The following is an 18,255-nucleotide window of genomic DNA, read 5'->3' on the forward strand; positions in this document are numbered from 1 at the left end:
TGAACTCAAGAGATAAATTGCTAAAGTTTCAGACTTATTTCTGGTAATACTTCATTGTGGTCAATTAACTATGGACAAAAAAAATAATAGTAACAACCCTACAATAGAATGCTAAGGATATTCGGGTACTTATGGTTGGCTAGTGAAAACAGAGAAGACAGTTACAGCAATTTCATCAGACATTTTTACAAAGTAAATGTCTTGATGAGTATGTGCTTTAAACTTAGTCATTCTTTATATTTATTTTATTTATTGGGGCGATGCAGAAAGTCACAAATGAGGAAAGGACACTAAGGTTTTAATGAGGGGAACAAAAGAGTTGTTTTCACCAGTATAGATTCACATTACAGTACACCAATATTGACAGCATTCTTTTGTCTATTTTTGGTACATAAGATGGAATCTCTCTACGTAACCTTGTAAGGCTTCAGAAACTAAAAAATAAAAAAACCTATTAGTTTACAGTTTATTTAAAAATTCTGAAAGACACTGCAAGTTCTAAACTTTAGTAGTGCTAACCCATACACAGCCATTGGGTTAAGAACCCAGTAAAAGAGCCCCCTTCCAAGGAAGCCTGGCGACAGTGGAGTTGTGCAATATGGATGTTTCTTACTACAAGAAAAGAAATTACACATGGCACATTCTCATTCATATTTTGTAATGTAAAAAGTTACAAACATACCTAATCAAATAAATAATAATAAAAAAAATGAATTTGAATGTGTTTGTTAAGTATCCTAAAACCACTACATAGAATAATGGCAACTTTCACTCACAGATTATTTACAAGGTAATACCCAGTGTGGGTACACTGCTACAAAACTCAAAACAGAAGGAGTAAACTTGAAATGTTTTCCATAATAAAGATCTAGCAGCATGACTATCTAATGCTGTTTTATCCCAACTGCTTTTTAAAAGTTTATTTTAATCCGTGTCTTCATCCAGTTCATAATTGTCTTTATCATAAATATCTTTTACTAAAAGAACCCGTACAAGCATATTTTCCAATGTGTTTCGGTCCAGTGAAGTAGAAGTATACCAGACAGGACTATCTGTTGAACTTGAACACTCTGGTTGCAAATAAAAAACATCCGTTCTTTGATTAAGATTCTGTGGACTGAAAGAGAGAGAGAGAGAGAGAGAGAGAGAGAGAGAGAGAGAGAGAGAGAGAGAGAGAGAGAGAGAGATCATTTTCACATAATAAACATTTATTTCCCTACAAATATATTTTTATTCCCCAATATTCTCTTTTCCCATTAGAGAACCTAACCAAGAATCATTAGTCTCAGAATGTTGCAATACCTCTTTGAGTTCTGTAATAAAAGAATTATTGCTCTAACATTGAAAAATGCTCTTGTAGCTGCCAGGGCCTCTTCCTGCCACTATATTCATCACAAAAGTATCAACTATTAATATGGTTAGACTCCATTTTTCAATTGTACATTTAGGGGCTGGACTAGTTACCATCTGTAATATCATTCTTATTAAAAAATAGAATTATAACTTCAAACTATAAAGTAAACTTTTAGAATAGAATCTGTCTGTAAAATAGTAATTGCCCATATTAGAAAAGGCTGGGAAATATCCTAAAGGCTCTAAACTGAAAAGTAAAAGCCAACAGGGAATAAAACACAGTATTTCTTTGGCCTGATACTGGAGAAAACCCTGGCTATTAAAAAAAAAAAAACTCTAGCCACTATATTTATCACTCCTTTGTCCAAGTGAAATAATTTAAAATCTTAATACTGCTTGATTCCCACTTTTGTCTTTTTGAAATAGCTTTGCAAAGACTGGTATCACAGATGTTCAAGTGCAGAAAGGATGAAAGGCATTAATGAACACTGTAATAATTTGGAGAAACTACTCCTTTTCCAAGTTCCAAGTTTTACTTGGATTCCAAAATTGTCGCTTGACTGTGGTCTACTAAAGGGTCTAGAAAAATATGAGTGAATTAGGAAACTAAAAAGAAAGGGTCAAAGGAAGCAAAACTAATTAAAAATAAGAAATATGGCAGCTCCTGGAGTCTATAAAATCCAAATCTCACTCTTCAAGACAGTTGACTTCAAATATAGTAATAATATACACTATTATGCACTACTATTTACCTTTTTGACAGGTAGCATTCAAACATTTTCACAGGACATCTAGAAGGATTGGCTGTATTTTCAATTTGTTCAAATACTGGCTCATCATCTTCATGTTTTCTTTTTCCAGTAGTAATTTTATCTTCAAAAAACAACAATAAAAAAAAACCTCCTAAGCTCATTAACACAGAGTAATAGCTATTTTGCCACTCTAAACTACAACAAAGATTAGAAACAGCCACAAAAATAACTGTGATATATGGAAACTCATGTGTTTTTTAAAAAAACAAGAACCACATGTACCTAAAATTGGTAGCCACCATGCTACAAACATTATTTTTGAAGAAAAGTGGGGATATGAATTGCTTAAGTTTCATTAAGCATAACTCTTGGATACTTGGCATATTATCAATGGGGTTCCTCAGAAAAAGTAGGGACAACCCTGCCATAAACAGTCCCAAAATGAAAATTGGCTACTCTACCTTCACTATCAGCTCCACACAAGGAAGACACTTGGTATCGAAGACATGCTTTGTTTTCCATTGTTACAGAATTTTTTTTCCACTGCCTAAATACGGTGCCAAAGGAAAGCCTTAAATGTTGCTCCACTGTTTTCAGGCCAAAATATTTAGTGTTAAAGTAGAACAGTGTGTTCAGAAGAGCTACTGGAGAGTGTGATCCTAGCTGTTTAATCCTCCAGAGATAATCTTCTTCAACACGAGAAAAAATTGACCCTTAAAAAAGAATAAGTATTAAAGGCAATAGACAATAGAGGTAGAAATTATATAGGTATGACCTTAAGATATATTAACCTTCCCGCCCCCTCCCAACTCCATACCATGCTTCTAAAATGTATCAATCATAAAGAAAATACCAAGAGATTCTGGGTTTTCATCAAACTGACCAAAATAAATTCCTATCTGAAATTTCAGGTTAATTTGATCATCACCCTCTCTATTTCACTCCCAGTTAAACTAGAACAAAACCCCCCAAAAATGGAAACATTTTCATCAATTGGAAAATGGATCAACAAATTGTGCTCTATGAATATAGAAGGACTACTGGACCATAAACTGATGAATATGGATAGAAAGAAACCTAGGAAGAAGTATAAAAAAACAATGTAGAGAAAAGCAGAGAAATAAAAGAAAAGACACTAGAAGGCAATGAACAAGTCTCAACCTCATTTCCTGAGGATTAATGTGAAATAACTCTCCTCTCTCAGCAGAGATCTAGTAATACAGGTGAAGAATAGGCATATATTAACAGCCTTGGTCAATGCATTACTTAGGTAAAATTATAGGTTTTTTTATAACAGGAGTTTATAGGGGTAAAGAGGAGTTATTGGGAAAACGATAGCAACATTTTCTTTTAAAAATCGAAGTTTTTATTAAAAAGAAAAGAAAGCAGAAACAAAATAGGGCTCCATTCCTTGAACCAGATATATTCATACACAATTTAAGAAAGGATCAGCATAACAATCACTTTTAAAAATAAGAAAAACATTTCCTCTGTAGGATTAAAATTAATTTATAGACTTTCTCTGAGCAAAAAAATTATCAATACATTTATCTAGCGTATCTTTATTTCTTTATACCATCCTTAAGCTACACACAATTAAACACTTTATACCTATTTATTTTAAATAAACACAGAAAATATTAGGGAAAATATTCATAGCAAAAAGAATATTACCATCTGGAAGTATACTTGGTTGCCAACTTCTAAGAATTTTACTTAATTCTTGTTCAAATGTCTGGTAACCTGGATCAATAAATATGTTGTCTTTTCGATTACTACCACACAAGTACTACAAATTTTAAAGAAATAAGAAAAAAAGAATTAATTCTATTGGAATCAAAATAGCTAGTTAGGAGCATCAAGAAATTATCAGGGCTTTACTTTTAAAACAAATTAGAAAAAAAGAATCAGTTTATTCCCCTAATCTAACTGAAAAATTGAATAAGAGATGAACATAAATCAAATGAGATATTTGTATTGTGCTTACACACAGTAACTGGAATATAGTAGGTGTTTAATATTAATACTGGCTCCTCCACCTTCCTCCCCACCCCATACAAACAAAAACAAAAAACACTGATTTGGGGTAATTTTAGCAGAAAATAATCAGTACTTAATGAATATAAATTATCAATGAAAACAAACAATTAACATTTAAACAATCACTGAGGACTGCAAAATAATCTTCCTACTAGCTTGATAACAGTTTTAAAATTTTCACAGCTTATTAGAAATGAAATCAGAAAAAGTTTAAAAGGAAATATATGGTAATGGCTGAAGGTGTGAAAAACACATCCAGGATGACAATGGTCTTGATAAGTCACCTATAGACCTCTTTGTACTCCCTTCATGCTTTAAATTTTGTTGAGAAACTAAGACACAGTAACTTCTAAGGGTGAGGGTTGGTTCTTAAGTAAATGACTATCAAGTAAAAGGTATGAAAAGTCTACCTCATGAGCCTAAACTAATTGCTGTCTTATCAGTTACCTTATTTGAATAGTGCACAGAACTAATTGAGTCCTAGGTTAGATTAGCCCTTGGAAATAAGCTTTGTCCACTTGGTTACTGAAGTCAAAATTATAGTATTCACTCGACCTCTCCACTCTTGCTTTAACTAGAAAAATACTTTCTTAGCTCAGCTCACAAAACTGTACCAATAATATTCATAAAACTCAACATCAAAGCTAGTTTTCAGCATTCTATCTTTATATTCTGGGGCTACCAACCAAATTACTAACCTCTTGGATGCCAAGGCAAAGATAATAGATGCTGTCAGGTGCATAGTTCTCTCCATTTGGCCTTCGGATTTCATTGACAAAGTGAGCCAACCCATAATTAAGTTCAGCTGTAGTGTGAGAGAGTAGATCTTCTTTTAACTTTACTGACTTAGCTGGGGAAAAAGATGTAATAACGCAGTTAAAACTCATTTGAGTATTATTTAAGACTATTTCAAGCCACAATCAAATATATTAAGATTCAGTCTATTTCATACGGATTATTTTTTTGGTTGGGTTTCTTCTTTCCCCTCTCCTGTCCCCTCCCCCAATACAATGTTTCATCTTTTTTGTGGGGCGGTGGGGCTGGGCAGTGAGGGTTAAGTGACTTGCCCAGGGTCACACAGCTAGTAAGTGTCAAGTGTCTGAGGCCAGATTTGAACTCAGGTCCTCCTGAATCCAGTGCCCGTGCTTTATCCACTGCGCCACCTAGCTGCCCACCCCCTCCCCAATATGAAAATAGGTATCAAAAGACAAAATTCTAAGGAAAAAGAATCAAAACACTTACTGGATTTTAGTTCATCTGATACCAATAGGTCTTCATCAAGCTGCCTCGTTTTGACCCAGTGTTTCCATGCATTCACGCCATATGTATATTTGAAGGGAAAGCTGCATTCAGAATTATCAGAACTATCATCGTGGGACTGGTACCCTGATACAGCTTTTCTCTTCGCTCCCTATTAATGAAACATCACTGTTAAATCTTTTCGGAAAAAAAAATGTTTTTGAAACCCAAATTCTTTTCCATGTAACAAAAATCACAAATCTTAAAATCTTATGTTAAGTTAAATAAAAATTGTTAAGTAAAAATTACAACAGTTGCGCATTTCACTGAATGCAGTGAAATTATGATCACGTTTGGCCCCAAAAAAGATGTAAGAATACATACTACCCACTCACCCATAAAAATGGGTTGACTACGGAATGCTATAAAGTAAGACCCCATATTTTTGTTAGCTTTGGGAACTATTTTACCCTTCTTTTTATTCTTTCTTATATGGGATTGTCTCCTGAGGCGGGAGGAAGAGAGAGACACTGAGAAATCAAATGTGGGTAAAATTAAAACAATAAAAAAGATATTAAAACAAGTTTCATACTTTGAATTAAAAGACATTTCTGAGGCTAAGCAGATTTTTGAAAGCTGAAGTATCACCAACAACATATCACCTCGGGAATAGTATATTTCTAAAATAATCTCATTTCTGAGAAAGTATAACGAGCTTAAATGTTTCCTATCCAATGGGAAGTTAATGTAAGATGGGGATTATTCTTTTAAAAACATCCTTAAATGGACCCATAACCTAAAATTAATTGTGCGCCAAAAAAGAAAGGAAATCCAAAACAAAAATTTGGAACTCAAAAGCTTATAAACAAATGTTGAAAAAGTTAAGAGGGAAAAAATGTAAAGATTTCTTTCTTCTTATCTGAAATGTGTATTAAGACTACACTTAGATGCTATTCTCAATGGCCAAATAAGACAATGAAGCAGATAAGTAGAATTTTATACCTTCTTTTTAGACCTTGGTCGTGGCTGCTCCTCATATTCTTCCCCAAAGACAGGTGGTAATAGAAATTCATTTTCCATGTCAAGCTCCTCAGCAGCTAAAAAGTAGAAAAGTTATTTTCATGTAAAAACACAAAGTGTCTTAAATTCCAAACTACAAGAAGAATGGGACTAACATGGACTGCATAGCAAATAAATCCTGGCTAGGCAATGGGTAAGGAGGCATTTTCATTTTGCACCTCCCAGGAGAGAGGGCAATCCTTCTTCCCTATCCCCCACCACCAAAAAAGCAGCACGATCTGCTCTTTTATAACCAAATAAAAACTAGAATTAGGAACAATTCCAGCATGAAATCCATAGGAAATTATTTTAAATGAATATGGTAAGAAAAATTTCATGAGCTCTGAAAGGCTGCTTAAAACAGGGCTCAAAACAGAACTGTTGATCAAAATTATAATCCTTCACATATGCCTTACAGTCGAAAGTAACTTCTGACCAAGAATTCACACATGAATATTTTGGCTATTTCATTTCATTTTTAATTTTAACGAGATAAGGGGCAGCTAGGTGGCGCAATGGATAGAGTACCGGCCCTGGATTCAGGAGGACCTGAGTTCAAATCCAGCCTCGGACACTTAACACACACACTTACTAGCTGTGTGACCCTGGGCAAGTCACTTAACCCCAATTGCCTCACCAAAAAAAAAATTTAACTAGATAATACATATGAATTGGATACTGCTCCAATATGGTAGGACAACTTATATGGATACATTAAAAACTTAACTTTCCTTAGCATAAGTGATTTCCCAAAAAGTTTCCCAGACACCACCAGTTCAGTCTCCACTACTTTTACAACCACTCTCCTATGTTCTTAGTGACAATTGATCCATTCAGGTTAACTAATTTGTACCAAATGAATCTTCTATAGGGTCTTTTTGCTATTTCAGTGCCATCCTAAGTAATGAGTAAGGGAACCAGGCAATAAAGATAGTGATGCTACAATTTTACCTGAATGAAAAATTATAAAAACAAAACAAATAAAAATATGGCCCATAATTAAAATATATAATGATATTTCAGTACCTCTAGGAAAATCAATTTCAATGTCGAGGTCTGGTTCATATGGAACGTCAGGCATATTTGCTTGTGTTTCTGTGTCAGAATTCTTCATAGCATCTGTATCTACCATTACATTGGTTTCAATAATTACACCTGAAATAAGTTTAGAAGTATTATATGTGGAGAAATACTGACACAAAACACATATTCAAAATTATAAAATCCATCTCTATTAATCTTTAGAAAACAAAATCAAGGTAAGACACTTAAAACACACTAAACATCAAAAGAAAAAGAACAAATCTACCAAATTCTCATAGAAAATTCCAGAAAGGATAAAAATAAACAATTGTCTAAAAATACAAAATGTATACTTTTACATAAGCAATAATCATACCAACAGTTAAATCCAAATAGTCTTTAACTTTAATCTGCCTAGTTTCCTACAACAATTAATGATTAAATAGTTATATAGCCCTACTGCTCAGAATTCTGGAAATGTTCTGATTAGTAATACTCAAAAACATTTTAGATTAAAATGTGTGATTTCATGTTCCAATGAAAGCACAAATACCCTCACTGAACAAAAGAATCAATTATCCAACATATATGACTAATTTTTATCTAAACAGGTAAACTAAATCATTGAATCTAGAACCTAAGAAACAACGATTTATGATTCACCTTGTCTGTCAACATTGGCATATGATCTGCCCGATGTACTAGACCACATCCAATATAGTTTTCACAATTCTTTTCTCTAGTGTCTCTCATTTTTACATGGAACAAGAGTTTAGTACATTCTTCAGTCTATGCAAACTCAAAGACCTCAAATTTCTACTCAATATTTTATACTGATATGTTAACGTGTGAAGAAGTAAGAGTAATAAATACTATGAGATAAATTTGTCTACCATAATCCCTCTAGAAAACACATAACAAACCTTTTTGACCCCCTGATCAAAAATTTTGACTCTTAGAGGCAGAACCAAGATGGCATAGGAAACGGAGGGATTCACCTGAGCTCTACCCAAGACTCCTCCAAATACCTTTAAATAATGCCATAAGACAATTCCTGAAGCAGCAGAACCCAGAAAATGACAGAATGAAAATGCTTTTCCAACCAAAGACAACTTAGAAGTTCATCAGGAAAGGTCTGTCACACCAGGATAAGAGTGGAGCACAGTCACAAGCTGGGCCACCAGCACAGCCCCAGCCCCAGCAAACCTGGAGCAGCCACTGAATCAGCAGCACCAGCAGTAACTACTTCTGGAACTCAGCTGAAAGACAGTAAGGGGGTCAAACAATTGGCCAGAATGAGATGACAGGGGTCTCTTTGCTAGCACTGAGGCACGACTCTGTTGTTTGGCCCATACTTGGATCCCTGTTACAGTCTTGGAGCACAAGCACCCTGGAGCTTGTGGCCACAGTGGAGCAGAATTCTATTCATAGTTCTAGGGCAGAAAAGCAGACCTGTGGTTGCTTGCAGACCAGGAGAGTAGTAAACATACCTCTCATTAAATCACACCACTTTGGAAGAACTGAAAAATTATAAATTTCTAGAAATATCTCTGAAAACAGCTACACAAACCCCCTGAAGCTTGGGACAGTGCACCCTCCACCCAGGAAGCAGTGCCCCACTTTAATAAAGAATTAAAAGACAAGAAACAGGCTGGGAAAATGAGCAAACAGAAAAGAATTCTGACAAGGAAGATCAAAATACATCCTCAGAAAAAGAAAGTCAAAGCTCCTACATCCAAAGCTGCCAAGAAAAAAATAATTGGTCTCAGGCCACAGAATCACTCAAAAAGAACTTTGAAAATAAAGTAGAGAGAGGTAGAAGAAAAAAATGGGAAAAGAAATGAGTGATGCAAGAAAATCATGAAAAGTCAACAGCTTGGTAAAAGAAATAAAAAAATATTGACGGACTAGGCCAAATGGTAAAGGAGGTACAAAAAGCCAGATAGGAAAAGAATATCTTAAAAGCCGAATTGGCCAAATGGAAAAGGAAGTACAAAAGCTCACTAAAGAAAATTACTCCTTAAAAATTAGGATTGAACAAATGGAAGCCAGTGACTTTGAGAAATCAAAAAACAATTTAAAAGGAATGAAAAAAATTGAAGGTAATGTGAAATACCTCACTGGAAAAAAAACAAGTGACTTAGAAAATAGATACAGGAGATAATTTGAAAATTATTGGACTAAATGAAAGCCAAGAAACTGTCAGGGGAAACTGCCCTATCCCGAAAGAGATCCCAAAATAAAAACTCCCATAAATATTATAGCCAAATTCCAGAGCTCTCATGTCAAGGAAAAAATATTACAAGCAGCCAGAAAGAAACAATTCAAGTATTGTGGAGCTGAACTGAAAAGGATAACACAAGATTTAGCAGCTTCTACATTAATGGATCAGAGGGCTTCCAGAGGGCAAAGGAACTGGGATAACAATCAACAATCACCTACCCAGCAAAACTGAGTATAATATTTGGGAAGGGGGGGGGGATGGGTATTCACTGAAAAAGAGGACTTGCAGGCATTCTTGATGAAAAGATCTGGGCTGAATAGAAAATTTGACTTTGAAATACAAGACTCAAGAGACGCATAAAAAGGTAAACAGGAAAAAGAAATCATACGGGATATTAAAAGGATAAACTGTTTACATTCCTACATAGGAAGATAATACTTGTAACTCATAAGAACTTTCCATTATCGTGGCAACTGGATGGAGGGTACAGGTTTGAGTTGAATCTGAAGGGATGGTATCTTTTAAAAAATAAAATTATAGTTAGGAGTATACTTGGAGAAATGGAAAGGGAGAGCTGGAATGGGGTGAAGTATCTATCTCACATAAAAGAAGCAAGAAAAAAGTTTACATAGTGGAGGGAAGAAGGGGGGGGTATGTGTGCGCAGGGGAGTGAGTCAACCCCATTCTCATCAAAATTGGCTCAAAAAGGTAGTTATATACACACTCAACTGGGTATAGAAATCTATCTTTACCTGCAGGAAAGCAGGAAGGAAAGGAGTTGGGGGGAGGGGGAGCGCCGCAGTGCAGATTAAGGGAGGGGGCAATCAGAAGCAAAACACTTTTGAGGAAGGACAGGGTGAAAGGAAACAGAGAATAGAATCTTGAGGATTTTTTGGTCTGTTTTCTTTCACAATCTAATATAATTTCAGTTAGTACGTGCCATTTACACTCTCATCTTTTATACAAATGCATTCAAAAGCTCCTTTCTTTTAATGCCTTTGAGAAATCCACAAATTAAGGTACACCTGTGGACTACACATAATCTTTTTAAAAAAATATCATCACAAAAGTATTTTATTATTTTGTAGTTACATGTAGAAATAATTTAACACTTGTTTTGTAAGATATCTACTTTCAAATTTTTCTCCCTCCCTCACCCCTCCCCAAGACAGCAAGCAACCTGATATAGGTTATATATGTATAATCACATTAAACATATTTCTGCATTAGTCATGTTGTGATGGAAGAATCAGCACAAGGGAAAAACCTCAAAAAACAAAAACAAAAAAGTAGAAATAGTATGATTCAATCTGCATCTAGATTACACAGTTCTTTTTTTTCTGGATTTGGAGAGCATTTTCCATCATGAGCCCTTTGGAACTATCTTGGACCATTGTATTGCTGAGATGAGTCAAGTCTAACACAGTTGATCAACACATAATGTTGGTGATACTGGGTACAATGTTCTCCTGGTTCTGCTCATCTCACTCAGCATCAGTTCCTTAGTGCTTCCAGGCTTCTCTGAAATCTACCTGCTCATCGTTTCTTACAGCACAATCGTATTCCATTACATTCATATACCACAACTTGTTCAGCCATTCCCCAGTTGATGGGCAAAACCTGAATTTCCAATCCCTTGACACCATAAAAAAGAGTAGCTATAAATATTTTTTTTTGTACATGTGGGGCCTTTTCCCTTTTTTATGATCTCTTTGGGAAAAAGACCCCAAAGTGGTATTGCTGGGTCAAAAGATATGCACAGCTTTATAGCCCTTTGGGCATAGTTCCAGATTGCTCTCCAGAAGGAGTGAATCAGTTCACAGCTCCACCAACAATGTATTAGTGTTAGAATTTTTCCACAGCTTCTCCAACATTTATTATTTTTTCCTTTTTTGTCATATTAGCCTATCTGATAGGTGTGGTGGTACCTCAGTTGTTTTAATTTGCATTTCTCTAATCAATAGTGATTTTTTTTTTGGCGGGGCAATGAGGGTTAAGTGACTTGCCCAGGATCACACAGCTAGTAAGTGTCAAGTGTCTGAGACTAGATTTGAACTCAGGTCCTCCTGAATCCAAGGCCAGTGCTCTATCCACTGCGCCACCTAGCCGCCCCTATCAATAGTGATTTAAAGCATTTTTTCATATGACAATAGATAGCTTTGATTTCTTCAACAGAAAACTGCCTGTTCATATCCTTTGACCATTTCACTTGGGGAATGACTTAGATTCTTATAAATTTGATTTAGTTCCCTATATATTTTAGAAATAAGACCTTTATCAGAAATACTGGCTATAAAAATTGTTTCCCAGCTTTCTGCCTCCCTTCTAATTTTGGCTACATTGCTTCTGTTTGTACAAAACCTTTTTAATTTAAGGACTACATATAATCTTTACATTCTTCCTGAATTATGCCACCAAAATTATTTATGGCAAAACCAACACAAAAATCTGAAGGCTCACAAAGTTTTAATGAGAATTTTAAATAATTATGAGTTATGATTAAGAAGCAGTATGGTAGAGTGGAAAGAATGCTTCATCTACAAAATTCAAGTCCATCCACTGATAAGTCTATTACTGAGGCCAGCATCCTACTAGCCTGTTCTAAGTGGTGGCATATTAAATAATTCAAAAGATCCTTGATTTCATTAGTACTACAGTCCCTTGCTAACACAGAACAAAAAGCCTTCCAGCCCTTTGACAGATGCCATTCATGAGTTGTCATGGCCCAAAATTAGTAATTGATGGCCTATTCCATGATGATGAACATCACCTAATTTAGCCAAGAATGTAATTTAAGACAAACAAATGCTGAACTGGCACTCCAAACCTTTCTAGGTAATAGGCTTTCAAGAAAAGACAATGTGGGGCAGCTAGGTGGGACAGGGGCAACTAGGTGGTGCAGTGGATAGAGCACCAGCCCTGGAGTCAGGAGGACCCGAGTTCGAATCCAGCCTCAGACACTTAACACTTACTAGATGTGTGACCCTGGGCAATTCACTTAACCCCAACTGCCTCACCAAAAAAAAAAAGAAAAAAGAAAAGACAATGAGGAACTGGTGAAGGATTTAAGGGAAATATATAACATAATATAATCATGTTGGCAATCTGTTGTTAAAAAAGCATTATTCTCTAATGCCAATTACTGAATCATTGGTGCCACTGCTCTCCTTCCACTATCACTAATGATGCAGATGTACATTTCTACAGAATAAATTCTGTTAAAGTATAAAAGCTAAATCCTGTAATGAAATTTCATTACTATGAACATTGTTTGGAAGAGGTAAGTCATTGGCAACAACATGAAAAAATGGGGAGGGGGGAGTAAAAAGATTTCAATTATGAGGATTATTAGGTGGAGCAATAGATACTTGCCAGTCATCTCATCCCAGACACTAGCTGTATGATCCTAGCTAGACAAGTCACTTCACCTTGTTTGCCTCAAATTCTCATTTGTAAACTGAGATGGAGAAGGAAACAGCAAATCACTCTCATATCTTTGCCAAGAAAACCCCAAATGGGATTATAGAGTCAAACAAGTAAAAAGCAGGAAGTTTCAGTAAATTGGCTTATACAACAGACATTTCTTACTATGATACTCACTGTTAATGTCAGTAGCTTCTGTTTTTTCTTCTTCCTCTGCCATTATATCTGCTGTCATTGTAAGCAGCTCACCCCCACCAAGGGGCTCTGAACACACTTTATTCTTTAACTCTTCAGTTACTACAGGAATTTTTTCATTACTTTCCGGTGGAGTAGGCAAAAATACAGGTACTGGCACCTATTAAATCAAAGTATCCACTGTTACAAATAAACTAAATGCTATTACTAGATATCTTTTACAGTGAAAATAATTTTGAAACCAGATTTACTTTTATTGTGCTACAATGTGTGTGACTTGAAAAGAACAGCCTTTTAAAAATTGGTAGTATTTTCCAGAAATATGAAATCCTTTTCAAGCAACAAAAAAAAAATTAGGAAAAAGATGATTTTTGGAAGCTGAATTATTCAGATGCTCAGTGACAGCACCAGAATACTGACAATAAAGTCAGAAAAAAGTTAAAACAAAAGACAGATAACATCCTAGCATTTGAATAAATCCTAAATAACAAATATTGGGAAAGTGAATTATATTTTAAAACTGTTGCAGAAACTAGATAATGTGGAAAAGAGAAAAAGCACACTGAGCTTAGATGCACATCTTATAACACAAACAGAATAAATTCCAAACACAAAAATAAATATTTAGAAAACATCATTAAAATACTGGAAAAAATGAATAATTTGTGGTTTAAAATTATGGAAATGTTTCATTCAACAGAAAGTATCAGCAAGAATAAAGCAAAAGGGAGGCAGCTAGGTGGCGCAGCGATAAACACAGGCCCTGGATTCAGGTGGACCTGAATTCAAATCTGGCCTCAGACACTTGACACTTACTAGCTATGTGACCCTGGGCAAGTCACTTAACCCTCATTGCCCTGCCCCAACCCTCCCCAAAATATAATAAAGCAAAATGAACCCAAGATAGTAAGGTGTTTTCTCATGCTTCTCTGCTGGGTTTTAAAAACAAAAATTTTTCCCGGCAGGGCAATGACGTGACTTGCCCAGGGTCACACAACTAGTAAGTGTCAAGTGTCTGAAGACAGATTTGAACTCAGGTCCTCCTGAATCCAGGGCCAGTGCTTTATCCACTGCACCACCCAGCTGCCCCGTCAAAAAATTGTTTTATTGGTGTCTCTTAATTTACCAAAATTTCCCCTAGTATCCTTTACTAGTATCCCCCCCCAAAGCCTACCCATATAATAAAAATCTATTTTTTAAGAGACAAAAAGGTTTAAAAAAAAACCCCAGCAATACTGATCAATACACTGAAAATTTTTGAAAATAAAAAAACCCCAGCAATACTGATCAATACACTGAAAATTTTTGAAAATATGAACAATGTACCATGCTTATGGAATCTTTTACAAAGAGGTAGGGATATCTCTTTTTTCAAGAAATTTTAAATTTTGCAACATTATTTTTATAGTTGCTCTTTCAATTTGTATTGTTGCAGAAACCAGACAAATTATGTTCCAAGCTTTGTTTATGTCAATCTATATTAGTTCATAAAGATTACTCCATGCTTCTCTTTATTCTCATGTTTGCAATTTCCAAAATATTCCATTGCAATCACATACCATAATTTCTTTACTCACTGCCTGATCAACAACTACTTTGTTTCCAACTCTTTTTTTGATCACAAAAAGTACAGCTAAAAATATTTATCAATAAATATCCAGCTTGGGACTAAGCCTAGTACTCTTGGGGGCTTTTTTGGGTTTTTTTATAATAAACGCTTTTCTTTAAAGTTTTGAGTTATAAATTCTATCACACTTTATCTCCCCTCCCCTCTTCCTGAGGTGATAAGGAACGAGATGTGCAATTATTTAAAACATTTCCAGATTAGTCACTTTGTATAAAAAAAACTCAAATAAAAGAAAATAATGAAAGAAATAAAGTGAAAACCAGCATGTATCAGTCTGTGTTCCATCAATATCAGTTCTTTCTTTGGAGGGGGATATTATGCTTTATCTTTAGTCCTTTGGGATTGTTCTTAGATCATTCTATTGCTAAATTTAGTTAAATCATTCACAGTTCTTCTTCAAACAATATTGCTGTCACTGTGTACAATGTTCTGCTGCTTCTGCTCACTTCACCATATACATCAGGTTATACAAGTCTTTCTAGGCCTTTCAGAAATCATCCTGCTTGTCATTTCTTTTTTTTTTCCTTTTTTTTTTAGTGAGACAATTGGGGTTAAGTGACTTGCCCAGGGTCACACTGCTATTAAGTGTGTCTTAAGTGTCCGAGGCCAGATTTGAACTCAGGTACTCCTGAATCCAGGGCCGGTGCTCTATCCACTGCGCCACCTAGCTGCCCCCTGCTTGTCATTTCTTATAGCACAATAATATATTCCATCACCATCATATAACACAGCTTGTTTAGCCATCCCCCAATCTATGGGCATTCCTTTGATTTGCAATTCTTAAGTCACCACAAAAAGAGTTGCTATAAATATTTTTGTACAAATAGATCTTTTTCTTAACTACTCTCAGCAATACAACAATCCAAGACAATCCCAAAGGACTAAAGCATACTATCCACCTCTAGAGAAAGAACTGATATTGAACAGACTTAAAAAAAAAAAGTACATATATAACCTATATTGAATTGGCTACTGTCTTGTGGAGGGAGGAGGAAAGGAAGGGAGAAAAATCTGGAACTCTGAATCTTATAAAAATTAATGTTGAAAACTACCATTACATGTAACTGGAAAAAAAAATGTTTTAATTAAATCAAAGAAGTCTTTTTCTCTTTTATTTGTGATGTCTTTGGGAAATAAACCTAGTATTGTTATTGTAGGATCAAAAAGTATGCACAGTTTCATAGCCCTTTGAGCATAACTTCAAATTGCTCTCCAGAAAGACTGGATAAGTTCACAGCTCCACCAATAGTGGATTAGCATCCCAGTTTAACAAAGCCCCTCCAACACTCAACATTTTCCTTTTTTGTTATATTTGCCACTCTGTTAAGTGTGAGGTGGTACCTCAGAGTTGTTTTAATTTGCATTTCTATGATCAATAGTGATTTGGAGGGGGAGCTAGATGGCGCAGTGGATAGAGCACCGGCCCTGGATTCAGGAGGACCTGAGTTGAAATCCAGCCTCAGACACTTAACACACACTTACTAGCTGTGTGACCCTGGGCAAGTCACTTAACCCCAATTGCCTCAATAAAATAAATAAATGAATGAATGAATGAATAAATAAATAGAAAGAAAGAAAGAAAGGAAGGAAGGAAGGAAGGAAGGAAGGAAGGAAGGAAGGAAGGAAGGAAGGAAGGAAGGAAGGAAGGAAGGAAGGAAGGAAGAAAGAGAGAGATTTGGAGCATTTTTCATATGATTATAGATAACTTTGATTTATTTGAAAACTGTCTTTCATGTCCTTTAACTATTTATCAGTTAGGGAAGGATTTGTAGTTATATAAACTTGACTAACTTGCCTATATATTTGAGAAATGAGGTTTTTTATCAAGTAAGCTTCCCTTATAACTTTGGTTATACTGGTTCTGCTTGGACAAAAGCTATTTAATTTTATATAATCAAAACTAAATATTTTACATTTTCTAATGCTCTCAGTATCCTCTTTGGTACTAAATTCTTCTCCTGTCTATAAATCTAACAAAATTCCATGTTCTTTTTCTTTTTTTTAATTAATGTATTTTTTTTGCAGGGCAATGAGAGTTAAGTGACTTGCCCAGGGTCACACAGCTAGTAAGTGTCAAGTGTCTGAGGCTGAATTTGAACTCAGATCCTCCTGAATCCAGGACCGGTGCTTTTATCCACTGTGCCACCTAGCTGCTCTTCCATGCTCTTTTAATATGCTTATAATATCACTATTTATATGGAAATCATGTACCCATTTTGACCTAATTTTAGTATATGATATGAGATGTTGGTCTATACCTGGGTTTCTGCCATACTATTTTGCAATTTTACCAGAAGTTTTTGTCAAATACTGAGTTTTTGTTCCAAAAGCTTACATCTTTGGGTTTATCATATATTAGATTACTATAGTCATTTACTATAGTGTAATTCATGTCTATTCTAATCCACTGATCCACCATTCTATTTCTTAGCCATTTACGAGATTGTTTTGATAATTACCACTTCATAAGACAGTTTGAGATCTGGTACTGCTAGATCACCTTCTTTCATATTTTTTCCATTGGTTCCCTTGATAGCTTTTGTTCTTCCAGGTGAATTTTGTTATTATTTTTTCTAGCCCTATAAAATACTATATGAAAGTTTGACTGGTATGGCACTAAGCAGATTAATTTGGGTAGGATTGGCATTTTTATTATATTGGCTCAGCCTACCCATGAGCAATTACTGTTTTTTCCTATTGTTTAGATCTGATTTTGTGTGAAAAGTTTTATAGTTTTCTAGACTCCCAAGTATTTTATATTGTCTACAATTATTTTAAATGAGATTTCTCTTTCTATTTTTGCTGCTGGACTTTGTTGACAATATATGGAAATTCTGACAATTTATGTGGGTTTTGTATACTGCAACTTGGTTGAAGTTGTTAAATAATTTCAAGTAGTTTTTTTTTTTAACATCCTATCACCTATAATCTCTTCGCTAATATTTTATTAAAAAATTTGCTTCAATATTCATTAGGGAAATTTGTCTATAATTTCCTTTCTATTCTGGCTCTGATTTGGGTATTATGTCATAAATGGAATTTGGTAGGACTTCTTCACCTATTTTCCCAAATAGTTATATAATATTGGGACGAATTGTTCTTTAAACATTTAGTAGAATTCGCTTGTAAATCCATCTGGTCCTGGGAATTTTTTTCTTAAGAAGTTCACTGATGGGGGGCGGCTAGGTGGCCCAGTGGATAAAGCACCGGCCCTGGATTCAGGAGTACCTGAGTTCAAATCCAGCCTCAGACACTTGACACTTACTAGCTGTGTGACCCTGGGCAAGTCACTTAACCCCCATTGCCCTGCGCAAAAAAAA

General features: G+C 35.1%; 1 protein-coding gene across 3 annotated transcripts in view; it reads right to left on the bottom strand.

Annotated features, from left to right (window-relative positions):
* Positions 1-281: 281 nt before the first annotated feature.
* Positions 282-18,255, bottom strand: part of ZMYM2 (zinc finger MYM-type containing 2) — a 95,155-nt gene continuing 77,181 nt past the window's right edge. For 2 of the 3 annotated variants that reach the window (XM_043992042.1, XM_043992040.1), the window contains 9 exons: positions 13,291-13,468; positions 7,470-7,598; positions 6,387-6,481; positions 5,388-5,556; positions 4,844-4,995; positions 3,780-3,894; positions 2,567-2,818; positions 2,106-2,226; positions 282-1,117 (listed from right to left, as the gene is read on the bottom strand). In XM_043992042.1, the coding sequence (XP_043847977.1) occupies positions 925-1,117; positions 2,106-2,226; positions 2,567-2,818; positions 3,780-3,894; positions 4,844-4,995; positions 5,388-5,556; positions 6,387-6,481; positions 7,470-7,598; positions 13,291-13,468 (1,404 nt within the window). In that variant the 3' untranslated portion in view covers positions 282-924. The remainder of the gene's footprint in view (positions 1,118-2,105; positions 2,227-2,566; positions 2,819-3,779; positions 3,895-4,843; positions 4,996-5,387; positions 5,557-6,386; positions 6,482-7,469; positions 7,599-13,290; positions 13,469-18,255) is intronic. The other variant, XM_043992041.1, reaches the window with a different exon arrangement.

The sequence above is a fragment of the Dromiciops gliroides genome, chromosome 3 (genome assembly GCF_019393635.1).
Source record: "Dromiciops gliroides isolate mDroGli1 chromosome 3, mDroGli1.pri, whole genome shotgun sequence".
Lineage (NCBI taxonomy): Eukaryota > Metazoa > Chordata > Mammalia > Microbiotheria > Microbiotheriidae > Dromiciops > Dromiciops gliroides.